This window comes from Protopterus annectens, chromosome 2.part0 (genome assembly GCF_019279795.1).
Source record: "Protopterus annectens isolate FY-2018-M chromosome 2.part0, PAN1.0, whole genome shotgun sequence".
In the NCBI taxonomy this organism is placed as follows: Eukaryota; Metazoa; Chordata; order Ceratodontiformes; family Protopteridae; genus Protopterus; species Protopterus annectens.
This window is the reverse complement of record NC_056728.1, coordinates 1,630,910,362-1,630,927,093: the sequence shown is the minus strand read 5'-3', so window position 1 is coordinate 1,630,927,093 and position 16,732 is coordinate 1,630,910,362. Positions and strand designations below refer to the sequence as shown.

The window sequence follows — 16,732 nt, the reverse complement described above, 5'->3', positions numbered from 1 at the left end:
TTCAAAAACTTTGGATGACCATTTCATCCATAGCTGTTACACAAGCATCTCAAGTATTAAACTACAGCTCAACTGAGTAATAATGCATTATTTTAGAGGAAACCTTCTCATGCAGTGGTGATATCCTCACTAAGTGGCATACCTCTCACCCTCTTAATTCAAGAAATCTGGACAACACCTAAAATATTGGGGGGACAAAGGCCCAAAAATAGGGACAGATTTTAAATATCGTTCTTATAAACTAAGAAAAAATGCTACAATAACAGGATTTGTGTTAGTATGCATTTTCTGAAGCTATGAAGTCTGAAACTCAAATATATGTAATTTCTTGGTAATTATTTAGTGATTTCAATTCCCCATGACTTTACCAGAAAACCACAGATTTTATGAGGAACAGATCAAATATGTGAGGCAAAAATCTGGACATTCTGCAAAAAGCTGTACAGTTGAGAGGTATGCATAAGTGGTGATGAAATTTGTTTTTTTACTACTCACATATATGATGAGTCTCCTAATAACAACATATAGGATTATGATTAAATCTCCAAATATAACCCATGTGACATCTTTTTGAGTACTTTGAGAGGTGAATCTTAAGATACATTTTGTGAACCGATTATTGAAGGGCTTCCAGTGTTGTTCTGTGGTGGTTGTCTTGTTTGCTTTAATATGAAGTTGTATAGAATAACAGCTTATTTATTATTTATCTGATTGTTTATTTATATATTTACTATTTCATTACTGAGTAGATGGACTGGTCAATTGTCCCTTTTCAGCCACAACCTAAGCTCAAAGAGCAGAAAGTACACCACAATGTTTTAATCAATAATATTATATACAGAATATGCAGAGCAAAATTTAAAATATCCTGGTAAGATTCAAGGCAGACAGGATATGATTAAAAGCGTGTACTGACAGAAAGGCTAAAATATGTACAAAATGCAAGCTAAGATATGCATAAACAATAGTGCAGTCATACATATAATACATAAACTTCTACATACATGTGAAATATATGCTTATAAAATGCTGTGTTAAGAGACTGTGGAAAGCTTTTTAAATGTATTCTTTTATTCATAGTATGGATGATTTTTTTATTTTTATTTTTATTTTACATTTGTTGACCGGGATAGTCCAACTGGATGCATGTCCATTTTCAGCGGAGGCCCGGGGAGAAAAGCTCCAAGGGTAAGCAGATACAGCATTACATAATACCAGCATTACATATTGCAAACAGACTATTTACAGAGATTACATAAGTAAGCAAGTTAAACAAGTTCCACAGGTTACAGTTAATCCTGAGCACAAGTCAGGATTAAATTAAATAACACAGTAAACTGGTTAACAGGTTTTTACACATTCTAGAGAGAGTTAGCCAGGCTTGATACATTGACATAGCCAGTTAAGTGACAAATGTTGTTTGAGTCTAGTTTTAATTTGACCTAAGGTGGAAAGTAAAGTAATATCAGCTGGAAGAGAGTTCCAGGATCTACTTACAAAGTTTGCAAAGAGAGAATCACCGGCTGTGTTATTAATTTTGCTAGTCTGAATTAGTAGTTTGTTAGAGGATCAAAGCGGTCTAGGATTGTTATAGGGGGTGATAATATTTTTAAGTGCAGGTGTATTGTCCAGATTATAGAGGATTTTATAGGCCATAATCAGTTGGTTATACTGGATTAGGCTGGGTAGTTCAAGCCAACCAAGCTGATTTATATTGATGCAATGATGTGTCCTAAAAGGCAGCCCAGTGGCAAACCTGGCAATGTGGTTGTAGCAAATTGAGAGTTTGTTAAGGACAGTCTTGTTTAAATTTGAGAGTAGAGGGGATGCATACAGAAGGGTTGAAAGAAGGTGAGAGTGAGCTATGTCAATTTTAGCTGGAGGAGTTAGGAAGGCTTTTATTCTGTAAAGTGACCCTAGTTTTTTGTTGATGGTTTTGATAGTTTGATTAACATGTAGGTCAAATTTTAGATTATTGTCTATGATGACACCTAATAGTTTTGTAGATGGGTCAGGGGAGATTACTGTGCCATCATTTGATTTTATGGTAAAGGTGAAAGCAGTAGATCTACGTGTTGGTGAAAATAACAGCATTTTAGTTTTTTTGGGATTTAGGATCAGACGATGTTCAGAAAGCCAGTTTTCTATTGTATTAAAGGTGGTCTGGGTAGCTGACCATAACTCTACTGGAGATGTGGCTGAGCAAATTAGAGTAGAGTCATCAGCATATTGGATACAGCTGACTTTTGGGATGACAGTATAAAGGTCGTTAATGAAGATGGAGAACAGCAAGGGCCCTAGTATAGAGCCTTGTGGTACTCCAAGGGTGTTAGGTAGAAGGTTAGAGAGTTTGTTCTGCCAGAGGACAGCCTGCTGTTGACTATTCAGGTAGGATTGAAACCACTGGAGGGCTCCAGTATCTAGACAGAATGCTTGCAGGGTGTGGATTAAAAGTTGGTGATCAACCATATTGAATGCCTTGGAAAGATCCAAAAAGAGGGCTGAAGATATATAATTATTGTTGCGATTATGGTTTATGGTGTTAGTAAAGGCTAGGAGGGCTGAAGTAGGGCTGTGATGAGGACAGAAGCCATGCTGAGTGTCTGCCATAAGGCAATTTTGGATTAGGTGGTGCATGAGTTGTCTATGAATACATTTTTCCATAATCTTTGCAAGTGGAGAGAGTATAGTTATTGGCCTATAATTGGAGAATTCAGTAGAGCTGCCTCCTTTGTGAAGTGGGATTACATAGGATATTTTCCAGATGGTGGGAATTTTAGCTTCTACTATGGTTCGATTGATTAGTATTGAGACGGGGTAAGCAATAGCATCAGCTGATTTTTGTAGGTACTCGGCAGGGAGTTGATCAGCAGAAAGAGTAGTGGGTTTTAATTTTTTGATCAAGGTACGTATAAGTGAAGTGGCGACTGGTTGGAAGCTGAACGCAAGTAGGTTTCTATGGGTGCTACTTTCAGGACCAGGGGAGCTAGGAGGCGGTTGGCTAGCTAGGGCTTGAATTGTCTCAGTAAAGAATTGGTTAAAACTATCAGAAACATCTTCAGGAGTTTTATCAATAGTAGTAGCAGGGATTGGCGTTGAAGTTTGTCCAGGATGTAGTAGATTATTTAAACCTGCCCAAAACTTCTGAGGGTTATTTTGATTTACTGTCTGTAAATTACAGTAGTATTGTTTTTTGTCTTGTAAAATTGATTTTTTGGTTTCGTTCCTGGATTGCCTGTATTTAATGTGATCTTGAGGGTCTTTAGAAGAACACCATAAAGCCCATGCTTTGTTTCTAAGGGTAATTTTGAGTTTAGACTCTATAGAAAGCCATGGTGTAGTTTTTGCCTTGGTTCTCTTTGAATGAACAGGTGCATGCAAATCAAGGATCTCAAGGAATTTGTTGTTAAAGTATGCTACTGCTTCATCTAAGGGGAGGTGTTTTAGAATAGACCAATTACATGAGTTTAGTTCTTGTTGGAATTTGGCAGAGTCAAAGTTTTTATTGTTTCTAACCTTTCTGAGTAAGGGTTGTTGGGAATTAATGGTTTTGTGCTTAATTACATATGTGAGAAGGTGATCGCTTAGGCCATTAAGAAGAGTACCAGAGGTGTACAGTTGGGGGTGACTGTTTATGAGTACCCAGTCGAGTATACTATATTTTTGGTTGGGTTTACCTATCCTGGTAGGGGTGGATATGATTTGTGTAAATGCATGCTGGTTAATATGGGTGGTTGGGGATTCTGAGTAACAGGTGCCCCAGTCTATATTAAAGTCTCCAAGGAGTAGGGTTTCTTGGGGGTAGTGACATGATAGCCAGTGCAGGATCTCTTCAAAATGTAGATATATTGTTACCTGGGGGAATGTACATACAGATGATATTAATGCATTTATTTTTATTAAGTTGCAATTTGGTGGCAAGAATCTCTGAGTTATTAATCTGAGGAAGTTTTATTACATCTATGGTGACATTCAACTCAGGTTTATAGAGTACAGCTACCCCACCCCCTTCCTCGAAGCACGATACAGCCTGTGTATGTTGTATCCAGGTGGTAACACTTCATTGTCTTTAGTGTTAGGTTTTAACCAGGTTTCAGATAAACAGAGAATCTCAGGGGAGTAGACATCCAGAAGTGCATGCAATTCATGTACCTTGTTATTAATGCTTCTAATATTGAGATGACAGACTAGGAGAGAGTTAATTGGCCTATTAATTGTAGGTTTATAGCTTAGATTACAAGTAGAGGGTGTATGTGTATCTGAAGTGAGTGGGCCAGGGTTGGGGTGAATATCACCACCAAGTATTAGGTTGAGTCTATACTTGGTGATGAACTTCAGGAATTTGTTTATTAGTTTGTGGTAGTGTTTGGATCTAGAGCTAATGTGCCTGGGGTTGAGATGTTGATAGACTGAACAAGATGTTGGCTAGGATCTGGTACTGTAAGTATGGTTGAAGGTGGAAGAATTTACAACTGGGGTGATAGTATGGCCTTTTGGGACCTAAAATCCTGTGAGAAACTGGTTTTCATACAAGGTAAGGAGGTATGGTGTGAACAAGAGGGGTAGTAAAGAGGAGTATATCATTATATGTGATTCATCTAGTGAGTTAAGGAACTGTTTTACCTGGTGATGCAACACCAGAAGATAGAGTGGTGAGATAAAGGTACTGGAAGGGGGATGGGAGAATGCCAGATGAAAGCTAATAGGTGCTATTAAAATGTAGGTAGTAGAATGGGGGTGGGTGGAATTATCCCAGATGAAAGCAGATAGGATCTAGAAAGTGGGGGAGTGGCTATAGTACTATAAATTTAGAGGTACTGGGGGTGGGAGGGAATTGGGGGCAGGGAGGGGAGCGAAGAGAGCCCGAGCGTAGCAAGGGCAAACGTAGCGGGGCTATTGCAGTTTACAAGGGTTCCTAAGGTGTCCTAAAGCTATAAGGTAAGTATTACAGCTCTTAATGTAAGAGTCAATTTACTTCAGTTACAGGGGAAGGAGGCAACCACTCAAGTAGAAACAAAGAGCCCTATGGCTGACCAATATGGTGACCTGCTTAATTACAAAGCACTGTAAGTGAAAGCTTAACAAATGCTGTTTGTGTGTAACCTAATCTGTTTAAATGCTGAGAGAAGCTGATTGCAGTCCTGTAGACACCGTTTTGTAGGGAACTGTAGAGTTCAACTAGGAAAAGAGAAAAGCAGAAATTCTAGGGTAAGCATGAAGGCAACAACAGGCAGTTATTATATAATAATGCATTCAGAAAGGTTTGGTGGGGGGGGTAAAGTAGCATACTTCAGAATGAACTAAGATTTATAGCTAAGAAACCTAAGCAAGAGAGCAATGCAGTAAATAAACACTTGCCAGATTTTAAAGATATACCAGAAAAACTAAATCAATTATTCACAATTGCACAACTGAAAAATTGCCAGTAAAAGCACTTCAGGTATAGCTAGCCCAAGTTATTCAAGTCATAAAAGCACTTCTTCAATGTGTGTGTGCAATTTAAACATTAAAAAACACATGCAGCAAGGAGGAGCTCTGATTATACACTTTCTCTAGGTAAAGGCTCAGTTTAAACACAAATATTACCACAGAAATTCAGTAAAGTCACTAGCTACTTATAGAGCCTCTGAAAACAATTGAGCAGTCTCTGCAGAACCAGAATTTAGCAGCAGGTCATTCAGTTACACAAAAAAAAACAGTAAAAGATCCATACAATGAAGAAACTTACACTAAGTCACAGCAGGTCAGCCAAGGGGGGAAGAGAGAGGGAAATCCTAAGCACCTAGATTTGAAAATGATGCCTGTACTGAATTACAGCAGTTTAACCTGTTTGAGGAAAGAGGGGGGTGGGTGAAAAGAGAAGGCAGTGGGAGTGGTTACAGTTAATACCCTGATTGACTCAAGACACCACACCAGAGATAAGTTGAATGCAAGGGCCTAAAATCTGCACTCAGCACTGTGTTATTTGCACTCAGTACTTTAATTTTAATGTTACTTGCACTCAGCACTGTAATTTCACTTATGTTTAGCAGGAAAGACAGACCAACATTATACAATTTTGGGAATTTTTACAAGGGTTACTTGTTCAAATGTCAGGCTATTGCAGTTTACAAGGTTTCCTAAGGTGTCCTCACAACACCCCAAAGGTGACATCAGAGAAGTACATAACAAACGTAGTCTTTTACTGATTTTAGAGATTAATAAATGCATTTCAGGTACTGCAATATCTTTCTTCAACAGAAGGTATGCAAGTATGCCTCTGATTTTGCAGAAGGTATGCAAGTATGCCTCTGATTTTGCAGATAAAAAATAGTTTTCAGAAGGTGGATACAAAGTCACTGCCGATTTCTCCATTGCTGTCTGATTAGTAGGCTAAGAGGTCTGAGGGTGATGGAAGGGAAGTGATGTATACTATGTGCCTCTGAAATAAGATATGAACACTGCTAGCCTACTGCTGCAGTCTTAGATTATGTGGTGCAATAAAAAGAAAATATACAATACCTTATTCCATGTAATTACAGGTTCTGGTATTCCCTGTGCACTGCAAGGAATCTCTACATCTTGTCCAACTTCCACACTGACATCCTGTGGCACTTGGCTGAAAACTGGCAGCACTGTTTAAATGAAATATAAATATGAAAAGTCAGCTTTCATTGCTATTATTAAAATGAGAAAAAAAAAATAAAGCTCTAAAGACTCATACTAACGTTAGCATATTTTCTTAATCCAAATTGAGGTCAAACACTGTAAACATAGCATCATGTGATACAATATTCATTAAAACTTACTGCACATGCAGAGGGTTTCCCTTTTATATAGTCCATGGTTCTCACACCAGTTATTTGTCAGCCCTTCTTGGAGAACATTAGAGTCAGTGGGGAATTCTATAAATGCTCCTAATTTGTAATCATCTCCAAATTGGTCAGTCAGAGACCCTTGACACTGGCCTTGACTTCAGAGAAGTAGATACCAAAAAGGAGAAGCCCCAGGACAAATCCCTGAAGGAATCTGCTGGTGAGTGGCTTGTTTGTAAATGCATATTCCTTAATTCTTACTTTCTGGGTCTTGTCTGCAAGCCAGCTGGCTGTTCATCATGTGACATAAGGGTTTAAATCTAATCTCTTAAGTTTGCCAAGAATCCCCAAGCAGGGGATTGTATCGAATGTTTTGACCAGGATAACGTAGGCAATGTGAACTGTTTTGCTCTCAACCTTTGCTTTCTTGATGTTCTCAAAGAAGTTCACCAGGTTGAGAAAGCATAACTTGCCCTTCACAAAACCAAACTGGGATGTGTCCATTGTCTGGAGGTTTCCTATGTCATTACTGATCATTTCCATGATAATTCCTTCCATGGCCTTGCCTATAAGGCTTACATATGCTTGCATAGGGTTTCTGTAAAGAGTTATGCATAGGAAGTAGTGTTCTCAGGGTTTGGAGGGGTTGGAATTTTACTAGGTTATCATTTAATAGTAGGAAGTTAGCCTTAGAGTAGTTCCTGAACATTCCAGGGTTGGCTGCAGTTTCTAGATTTATTTTTACTTCATACAAGTCCATTTTTGGTTTGACCTTACCAGAGAGAGCATTCCATACAATCATAGGATCATAGGGGGTTACTAGGCTAACGGCCCCAGGGCCCTTACAAGAATAGCCAAGTTCAACCCATGTTCCCAAGGGTGTCAGGTTCAAGCAGACAGCAAAATCAACACCTATTCCCCCTGTCCAAGAATGACACAGGTAGAACCTTCAGGGTGAATTTTCAGTTACCCATCCAATCATCCAAATTACACTTAAATAAGGCCAATGAGAGGCTTCATTTAACATGAGCAGGAAGCTTGCTCTAAAGGTTAGGCAACCTTTGTGAGACAAATCTGTCTCTCCAGCAATTTCTGTTGAGATCTCATACCAGGTTAGGGTCCTTTGAGTGAGCGACCCATGTGCCATTTGACTTGCAAATGTGCAGCATTTCTATTAAAGCTGGGTCAGAGATTGCTCTATATGTAAGTTGCAGGTCACTTCTGAGCAGTCTGTATAACACAGAGTGAAGTAAAAATGATTTTAGAGTGTCTGCATAAGACAGAACTTGAAGACCTTGAATTTTCTTTGCAAGGAACCTTTGTGGTCTCTCCAATTGCTGCAGGTGTTTAGAAAGGAACATACCAAAGGGAGCATTGTTCTCTATTATTGTCCTGATGAGGGGGGTTATAACAGTACAGTGGGGGGTTATAACCTCTTTTTCTGGAGGCAATGCCCTTACTTATAACATGAGCAATATAAAATGCCCTTCTTACCACTATGGAGAAATGGTGATCAAAGTTAAGATTGCTGTCAACCTATGTACCTAGATCTCTCACCATGGTAGCTTGCAGGAACATCACACTTGCCGAAGGGGATGATAATGTATTTTTTTGCATTAAGTTTAAGACCATGACTTTGGCACTAGTCATTAGTTTGCGTAAGTCCTTCTTGTAGGATGTTGACATCGATAGGACTTTTGATGATCGCTCCCAGTTTGCAGTCATCAGTAAACTTTGTCAGCCACAATCCTTTTGTTTTAGCCTGTACTTCCAAGAAGTAGACTCCGAACAGTAGGGGACCAAGAATCAATCCCTGTGGAACACCACTGGTTACGCATCTGTGCAGTACTTTCCAATATTAGTATGGACCAGATCCAGTATGTTTGCACCACTGGTCAGCTTATTGACATTCTGGTCCAGTGAGTTTGTTTTTACAAAGTCCAGGCATTTCTGTGCTTACATGTTTGGTGCCATATATGATTCACGGTTAATAGTGGGATAATTAAAGTCACCCATAAATACAGTATTTGGTTGGAAGGTGAGCATCTCCAGTAAGCTTAAATATGTGCTATGAATTTCCTGGCTCATAGAGGGGGACCTATAGCTTGTAAGGAAGTGGTATGGGATTTTGCCTATGGTGATTTGAATGTGGAGAATCTAAGAGCATCTTGTTTGACCAACCTGGAGGAATATTTATTTACGGTGTAAATTCATACAACTCCACCTTCTGTCCTTGCCTCTGTAGTAGCTGGTCTAATTCTGTGGAAGGCATTATAGCCTTGCACTGGTGAGGTGCTCTTTGTGGATTTAAATCATGTCTCAGTGACAGCATATATATCAGCATTCTCTAGAGTGATGAGAACTTGTATGGAGTAGAGTTTCTTGTTTACATTCTTGGCATTGAGCAGCAACACCTTTAAATTTTCTTGATTTTGATTTGCCTAAAAAAGGTGCTAGGGTAGGACAGTGTTTTAGCTTATATTTGAATTCCTAGATGGGAGAGGTGCAGACCATCCCTGGCAAAGCAGCATGACCAGTTAGGCCAGTTGGTCATCTCCCCCCACACTGACAAATATTGTACTCCCTTACATTAACAGAAATAAGCCAATTGTTAAAGTCAGTCATCTTCCGTAGTGTGGCATAATTCCTGGAGATGGTAGAATGCTGCTCACTGCTAGGATAATACCAGCCTGGGACACCATATCTGAGAGCTCCATCATGTCTCTCTTCACATAGTGTAAGGAGACTGAGTCATACTGGTATTTCTGGCCCAATGATTTGAGTATGTGTGTAACCTGGTGGATCTTGGCTATTGATAAGCAGCTGATGGTGACTTTCTCCTTACTCAGCCTGGTGATAGTGATATCTGTGTATCTCGCAATGGAGCCTCCAATTACCTGAATGTTGGGATGGTTGATGGTTTGCCTTATGGGTTTAGAGTAAAGGTTACATTAGATGGGGCAGTGTGTGTTGATCTGGATGTTGTTTTGAGTGAATGTATTGGGGAGGATGAGGACAATTGCTATGTGTGTTTCATCTAGGAGATCTTTGGGACTTTAGAAGGTTACATTTAAGTGCCTCAGCATATGTGGATTCATGTGTCTGGATCATGGTGTGTGTGTGATGTGTTCCATGTGTGCATTACTAACAACCTGATTGACATTCGGAGTGCTTTTGTATGAGAGCTTTGCCTCCAGTGAAATTGTGTAAATGTGCTCTCACATACCTTATCATTTTCTTTGAGAATTATCTAGTTGTCAGTGAAAATGAAGCAATTTTTACATTGCCTCAGGATGCCCATATCCACTAAGCTTGCAACAGAGATAGTAGGAAAGTTCATATCCATGGGAACAGGCCCTTTTTTAAGGATTAGGTTGCTGCCATGAGAATAGAGAGTACAGTCAGGAGTATCTGGTTAACAACTCTGAGGGGCATTGCTTGTCACTGAGAAAACTAGTTGCTCTGTGCTCAGCTAGGTATTTGTGAAATTTCATGGGTATTTTTACAGGGAAAATGCCAACTCAAGGTGTTTGTGTCTATACAGGGCACTTCCGTAGACTTGAGATGAACTGCTGTAGTAATTCCTGAAGATTTACGGATGAAATACTTAAGGAGATACTCTAAAATTAGGATAGATGGTAACAAATCAAGCAGTACTTATTGACAAGAAAGAATTAGCATTGGCAAGAATGATGAATAGCGGGATTCATCTAATTGGTAACTACCTGGCTACTACTAGTACCGGTCACACCACAGCTGCAAACTGCTGGGATTGAATGCCTCTCTGCTTCCTACCAGAAGCAAAACAGTAGCACTAATCCCAAGATGAGCAGCAAGGTTTAGGCTCTTTAAAGATCAGCAGTCTTGCCCCCACTGATGCAATGATCTCTAGGCTTGTTGTAAGCCTTTTCCTGACAGATGCCTTGAATGTCTTGCAATCAGACTAATCAAGAAGGTTCCACACAGATACTCACTGCCCAGTCAGACACAGTCAGTAATCAATGACCCACTGCTACTTCTCTCACAAGAAATAAAACAGTAGCACAAATTCGAAGCTGGCCCCTATGAAGCAGTTATCAGGCTTTCTGGTGATCAGCACTCTCCATGAAATAATGTCACTGAGCTTTTACTCTCACCAGGAGCGAAACAGAAAGACTCATCCAAAGAGAAATACCGAGGAGCAGAATGCGAGTTCCCCAGTGATTGGTCGTCTCAGACTACGTGTTACAGACTTTAGAGATAAGATGGAAAAATGGATTAATAGCCTAAGTGTTGCAATATGAAGCTTTAAGAGTTTAAGGAGAGAGCCTTCCCCAGTTAGCAAATCAAAAGTAGAGGTAACTAACTTAATAAGTAAAGAAATATATTAAATAAATAATTACATAAAAAGCTGATTTGTTACTTTAATGTTTGCTTATCTAGTATGGACCAATGCAAGCATACATGTTCAAGCTCCACTTAACTCCAGAGTGAATTAAAAGATTAGCTTCTGATAATTCATTTTTTTTGGCACTGTAATATCTTTATAAAGAACAAACCACATTTGAAACAGAATTACTAATTGTCTGCACATTTCTTAATGTTATTGTAGTTTTCTGAATGTTGTTATGGTAGCTTGGTGTACTATGTCACTGCTTGTACTGAAACATTTTATTATTTTTTTACTTTTTTTTATTATTTGACATTTGTTTACTGGGAAAGTCCGACTGAGATAATATCCCATTTTCAGTGGAGACCCGGGGAAAAAAGCTCCACATTGACACAATAACATTACAGTTAAATAAAGTTATTAAAAAGTTTAATATAAAAGAAAGATATACTAAGTAAAAATTCAGCTTTAGGTCATAGAGTGTGAACCTATATATATACAGTACATAGAGCAAGTACATGGCAAGCTATAATAAGCTGAAAAATAGCATTGTCAATAAATAAAATTGCAGTTCATAGAGATGGTGTTAAACATACTCTTTGGAGCAGAAATGACTAGGCAAAAATATATTTGATCATTGTCTAAGAAATAGATTTTACTAATTAATTCTCTCTGAACATGGTCAAAGTATGCTTGGGCTGGAAGGAGTGAGGGACTAGCTCAGTAAAATATTTTTAATTGCGCTTTCATTTATCACTCTGGCTTGAGTTGTAGCTGAAAAGGATCCAAGGAACTTGAAGTAAATGGTTGCCAAACATTAAATAAATAAAATGGAGTAACTCTCTGTCTCTTCCCCTCGCCCCATTCTCCCTGATTGTCATTGTGACCTATGAGGTCATCTTGAAGTATGGATGAGCTAAGCAGATATCTTGTCTGTGATGGACCTTATTCAACCCACCAAGCGACATGCTCAGTGCCCTGCAATTTTGAAAATGATATATGAAAATAATTTAGTCATTTTGTATAATTATTTTATCCTTGCTACTCATATCACCATTAAACCCCTATACACTATACATCAATATATTCTTCCCAACCTGAAGATTCTTGCATGTTTCCAATACTTCACTCTTGGACAAAATGTGCAGTGCAATCAACACTATTTTGGACCCTGTGCAAGTGTGTGTGTTTTTGCAAACATGATTTCCAGCAAAAAGGCTTGCATACATTGATGGACTCATACTGCCTGAATCCTAAACTGCAAGAAATGCAGCACATGTTTTTTCTCCCTCGTGAAAAGTTAATGACAGGACTTGACCAGCACATTCAGCAAGAACTGATGAAACAGCATTGTCCCCTCTATCCAGTCCCTTCTCAGCCAGCTTTTCCCATGTCTGGGCATCTAAGTGAACTTTAGTGGTTTAGGTAGAGTCAGTGACAATTACTCTGTGTCACAAAGCCTGCTTTAGAATAATTTCCATAGACTTTCTTCTTCTCTGAGATGAAACTGAAGATACTCATATGTAGAAATACATTCTTAACAACAGACATGCTCAAAACCTTCAACCATCATTCTTAATCATAAAACCGATTAACATAAAATTCTGCAGTATCTTTTCCTCCTTTTATCTTTGAAGCAGTATGCTCAGTGATGGTGATTCCATTTCCTAGTGTTTAATACATGCTGGTATATTTTGTGAAACCTAACCCAATTAAATATACTTTCCAATTAAAAATTATGTTTGAAATCCGGTCAGAAATAGAATTATTTATTTACATGTGCATTTATATATATATATATATATATATATATATATATATATATATATATATATATATATTTGGACAGATTGGGTAACATTGGAGGAGTATAAAAAAAAAACAAAAGTTTATAACAGGACTTGACCAGTACATTCAGCACATGACATTTGTAAATGATATTTGTAATCAACTCTAAGGTTGCTGCAACTTGAAATAAAGGAAGTAAACTACTCCCACTTAGAAAGTGCCTCAGAGTTTCATCATATTTTTAGATTAAGCAACCTTGTTGACAAGGCTGACTCAATGACCAACTCTAAAGTTTAGCATATAAAAAAATCCATTTTAATTTCCTCAGCTGATATTTTTTGTATATGAGGACTACACTCAAAGCTGGTTTCCATCCACAAAGGATTTTGTTTTGACTGATCATACAATTCTTATAATCCTGATCAACAGAGTTTGGTGATTCACTATGAAAATATTTATTGATATGGTTAACAGGTACATACTCAAGAAAAGAGTAGTAGAACACTGCAGAACTTGCTATGAAAACAACCAACCCTGAGTTTAAATTACTAATCTGGCATGATGAGCCCTTGCCAATTTACAGACTGTAATCACATCTAACTGCACAGTTTACAGAATTATCACAAGCTATTTAGTGGATAAAGTTGCTATACATGAATATGAATGAATATTTCAGAAACTAAGGACAAAATCATGCCATGATACAACTGAACCCTAATTGTTTTAATTAAGATAAGCAGGGAGATCTTAATGATTAGGACAACCTTCTCATAAAACTGAAATAAAATTACAATATATATAACAAGTTTCTTCATATCAGATATATGTCAATCATTACTTTCAGGAAGGAGTTTTACCAAATGCCTAGCAAAGAGTCAATGTAGAGCTTATTCAATGGCAAAGACTTTCAGATTACAACATTATTACATCTTATTATTGATGGTCAACTCAGCGGCTAAAGTACTATACAAGCCTGTATAGAGACAGTTTCATAAACACCTGAAACTGCAGTAGTTATTGTAGACTACTGGTGTTGTGCCTGAAAAAAAAAAAAAAAAAAGAAAAAAAAACATTTGCCATGGTATGAAACAATACTATTTTACAAAGTAACTTATGGCTTACCTGTTCATTTTTGCTGCACTATGGTTGCATGGATGAAAATTGCCTCATTCCAAGATGGACTTTCCCGGTTAACAAATGTAAAATAAATAAAGTGTGAGAATTTAATATCATGGTGAGTTTTGCCGCACTGTATTATGTTGTTTGAGGCAACGGAGCAATTTTGGTTTTTATTTTCCTCTTTTCTTCATTGTGGTTCAACTATAGAGTTTATATATATATATATATATATATATATATATATATATATATATATAATTTTGGGGTTAGGGGGTTTACTCTTCTCATCGGGGTACAGAGGGTTATGTGCAAAGGGGCTAGTACCCCACAAAAGAAAACATATTTATTGTGTTTTTTAAGGTTTTTCAATTCAACATTTTTGGCAATTAATTTTCAATGAATGGTGAGCCAAAAATTAATTTTCGCAAATGACTAGGTAAACCTGTATGGATGAACAGTCTAATATTGATATGCTAAAAAACACAATATAGACTAAGCTGATATTCAAATCATTTAACACAATCAGTGTTTTCATCTTCTAAAGTTCCAAGATTTGTTCTGACTGTGATAATATTGCGAAAAACACCATAATATCTATCTGGATAGATAGATAGATAGATAGATAGATAGATAGATAGATAGACAGACAGACAGAGGAAATTGAACCAATCAATGTAAACAGAATTAAAAGTGCTCACCACCTAATCTCAATGCAGGCAACCTGCACAAACAATTAATTAGATCCAAGGATCCTTAGATCACTGCTTTTACCTTCCTTTCAGCAAATAAGGGTGGGAGGATGGCATAATGGTTAAGGTGTTTATCTTACAGATACAAGGTGCAATGTTTGATTTTCACATGGGGTAATTTGTTAGGCGTGAAATGGCCCACAAGGGCAGTTAGCCTAGTACTAATCTATGAACATATGAACCAATACTTAATAATGGTAATCTCGTTCAGCGCTGATTGACCATGGGCATTTTGCAAGATTAGCCATATAAGCTCTTTCACTTCCAATAGATCATTCAAATCACCTACTCTGTCATCCCTTTTCACCTGTTCTGATATATAAAAAGATGATACGGCATTCATATAAGATATTGTGGGAAAACTTATTATATAGCATATACCCTTGTTTTCAGATTCTGACTTGTTTTACCAGTGTGGTAGTTGAAGTGTTAAGTACAACATTTCCCGTAAACCACAATGGCTAAATTGCAATTCAGTAAAACCTGTGTTCTTATGATTTATTGTTACCCTTGCTAAAAACCTTAAAAGCTTAGTTGAAGCAGCTATATGTGATAGAGGACAGAAAAGGACCCCGATCAAGACTCAGGTGACCAAAGATCAATTAGTGGTTCTGCAGCTAAAGTATACATGGTGGGGGAGGGTAGTAATTGGATGACACTGACTTTCCCATTCTGGGGAAAGGAGGATGTATGACCTGTTGCACCAATGGTATCTATTGAAGATATAGGTGTAACTTAATGAAAAAAATGCCAAATTGCCAATGGTTTTGCTTACAGGTTCCCAAAAAAAATGAGACATTCGCCTGTGCAACCTGTCAGTACTCCACATACATAATATAAATGCACATTTAGTACAGAAACTTTTTTCAGGGGTAACAACAGTTCAAACAGAGCAACACTCTCATTGTATTTGAATTTGGCCAATGAATACCAATTTTTATTCCACCAATGTATTAGAATTAGCTAATGTTTAATTCAGCCCTAACCCCTCTCCCAATAATTCACCACTCAAAACTGCAATAAAATTCAACACTTACTTCATAGATAGTATAGCATCCCTAACCAAGGATTCCCCAGCATCTAATCCTAGCTCTGCCCAACAGCCACATGTCAACAGATCCACTTTCACCTTCAAATCTGTGTCCAAATCCTATATAAAACTACTCAAACAAACTTATGCCATGCTCTACTTCAGCTGATGACATTTCAAGTAAGTACCTTAAAACAGCAGCCAATAGCATTATCTGTTCTGCCATAATCCTTATAAACACATCAGTCCAGGAATCTCAGACCTTATCCTGCTGCACAAAGGAGGAGACAACAGATATCACTAAATTTAGGCCGAGAGCAATCTTATCTTCCCTCTTCAAAATACTTGAAAAATGTATTAAAAAACAATTGCTAAACTATCTCCTGCAGGAAAAACAGCTTCTGTTCATCCCATAGTACTAACACTGCACTTCTAATCTTTATAGATACTGTCAATTAATCTAGAGATAACAGCAAATTAGTCTTCTCCTGATTTCTAGACTTGTCTGAAGCCTTCAACACAGTTTGCCACAACAATATTTTACTTGAAATGTCCTCACTAGGTCTATCTCAGTCCAGCCTTCTATGGTTCAAAAGCTCAAGAAAATAAAACTAAACTGGTCAGCGAGGGTCTTGAACATATAAGCTCAACACTAGGAACCAGACAAAGTAATGCAACCTATTAAAAAAAGCAAATTATTTATTAACAGGTTACATGTTAAGCTCTTTCTTTCCTGAAATAAAACTGGGACTTCTTCAGAAAGAAATACCAGCACTACATCACTTCTTTTGTATACAATGTCATTAACACATTAAATTGAATTCAATTAATTTGAAACAAACCAAGTAAACCCCACATTAAATGAGAATAACAAAACCAAACA

General features: G+C 37.6%; 1 protein-coding gene across 1 annotated transcript in view; it reads right to left on the bottom strand.

The window, feature by feature from the left end:
- The window catches only part of LOC122792862 (peroxidasin homolog), a 1,098,019-nt gene that overhangs the window by 798,172 nt on the left and 283,115 nt on the right, over nt 1-16,732 (bottom strand). Inside the window, exon 5 of the mRNA XM_044060421.1 lies at nt 6,502-6,614. Coding sequence (XP_043916356.1) covers nt 6,502-6,614 — 113 coding nt within the window. The remainder of the gene's footprint in view (nt 1-6,501; nt 6,615-16,732) is intronic.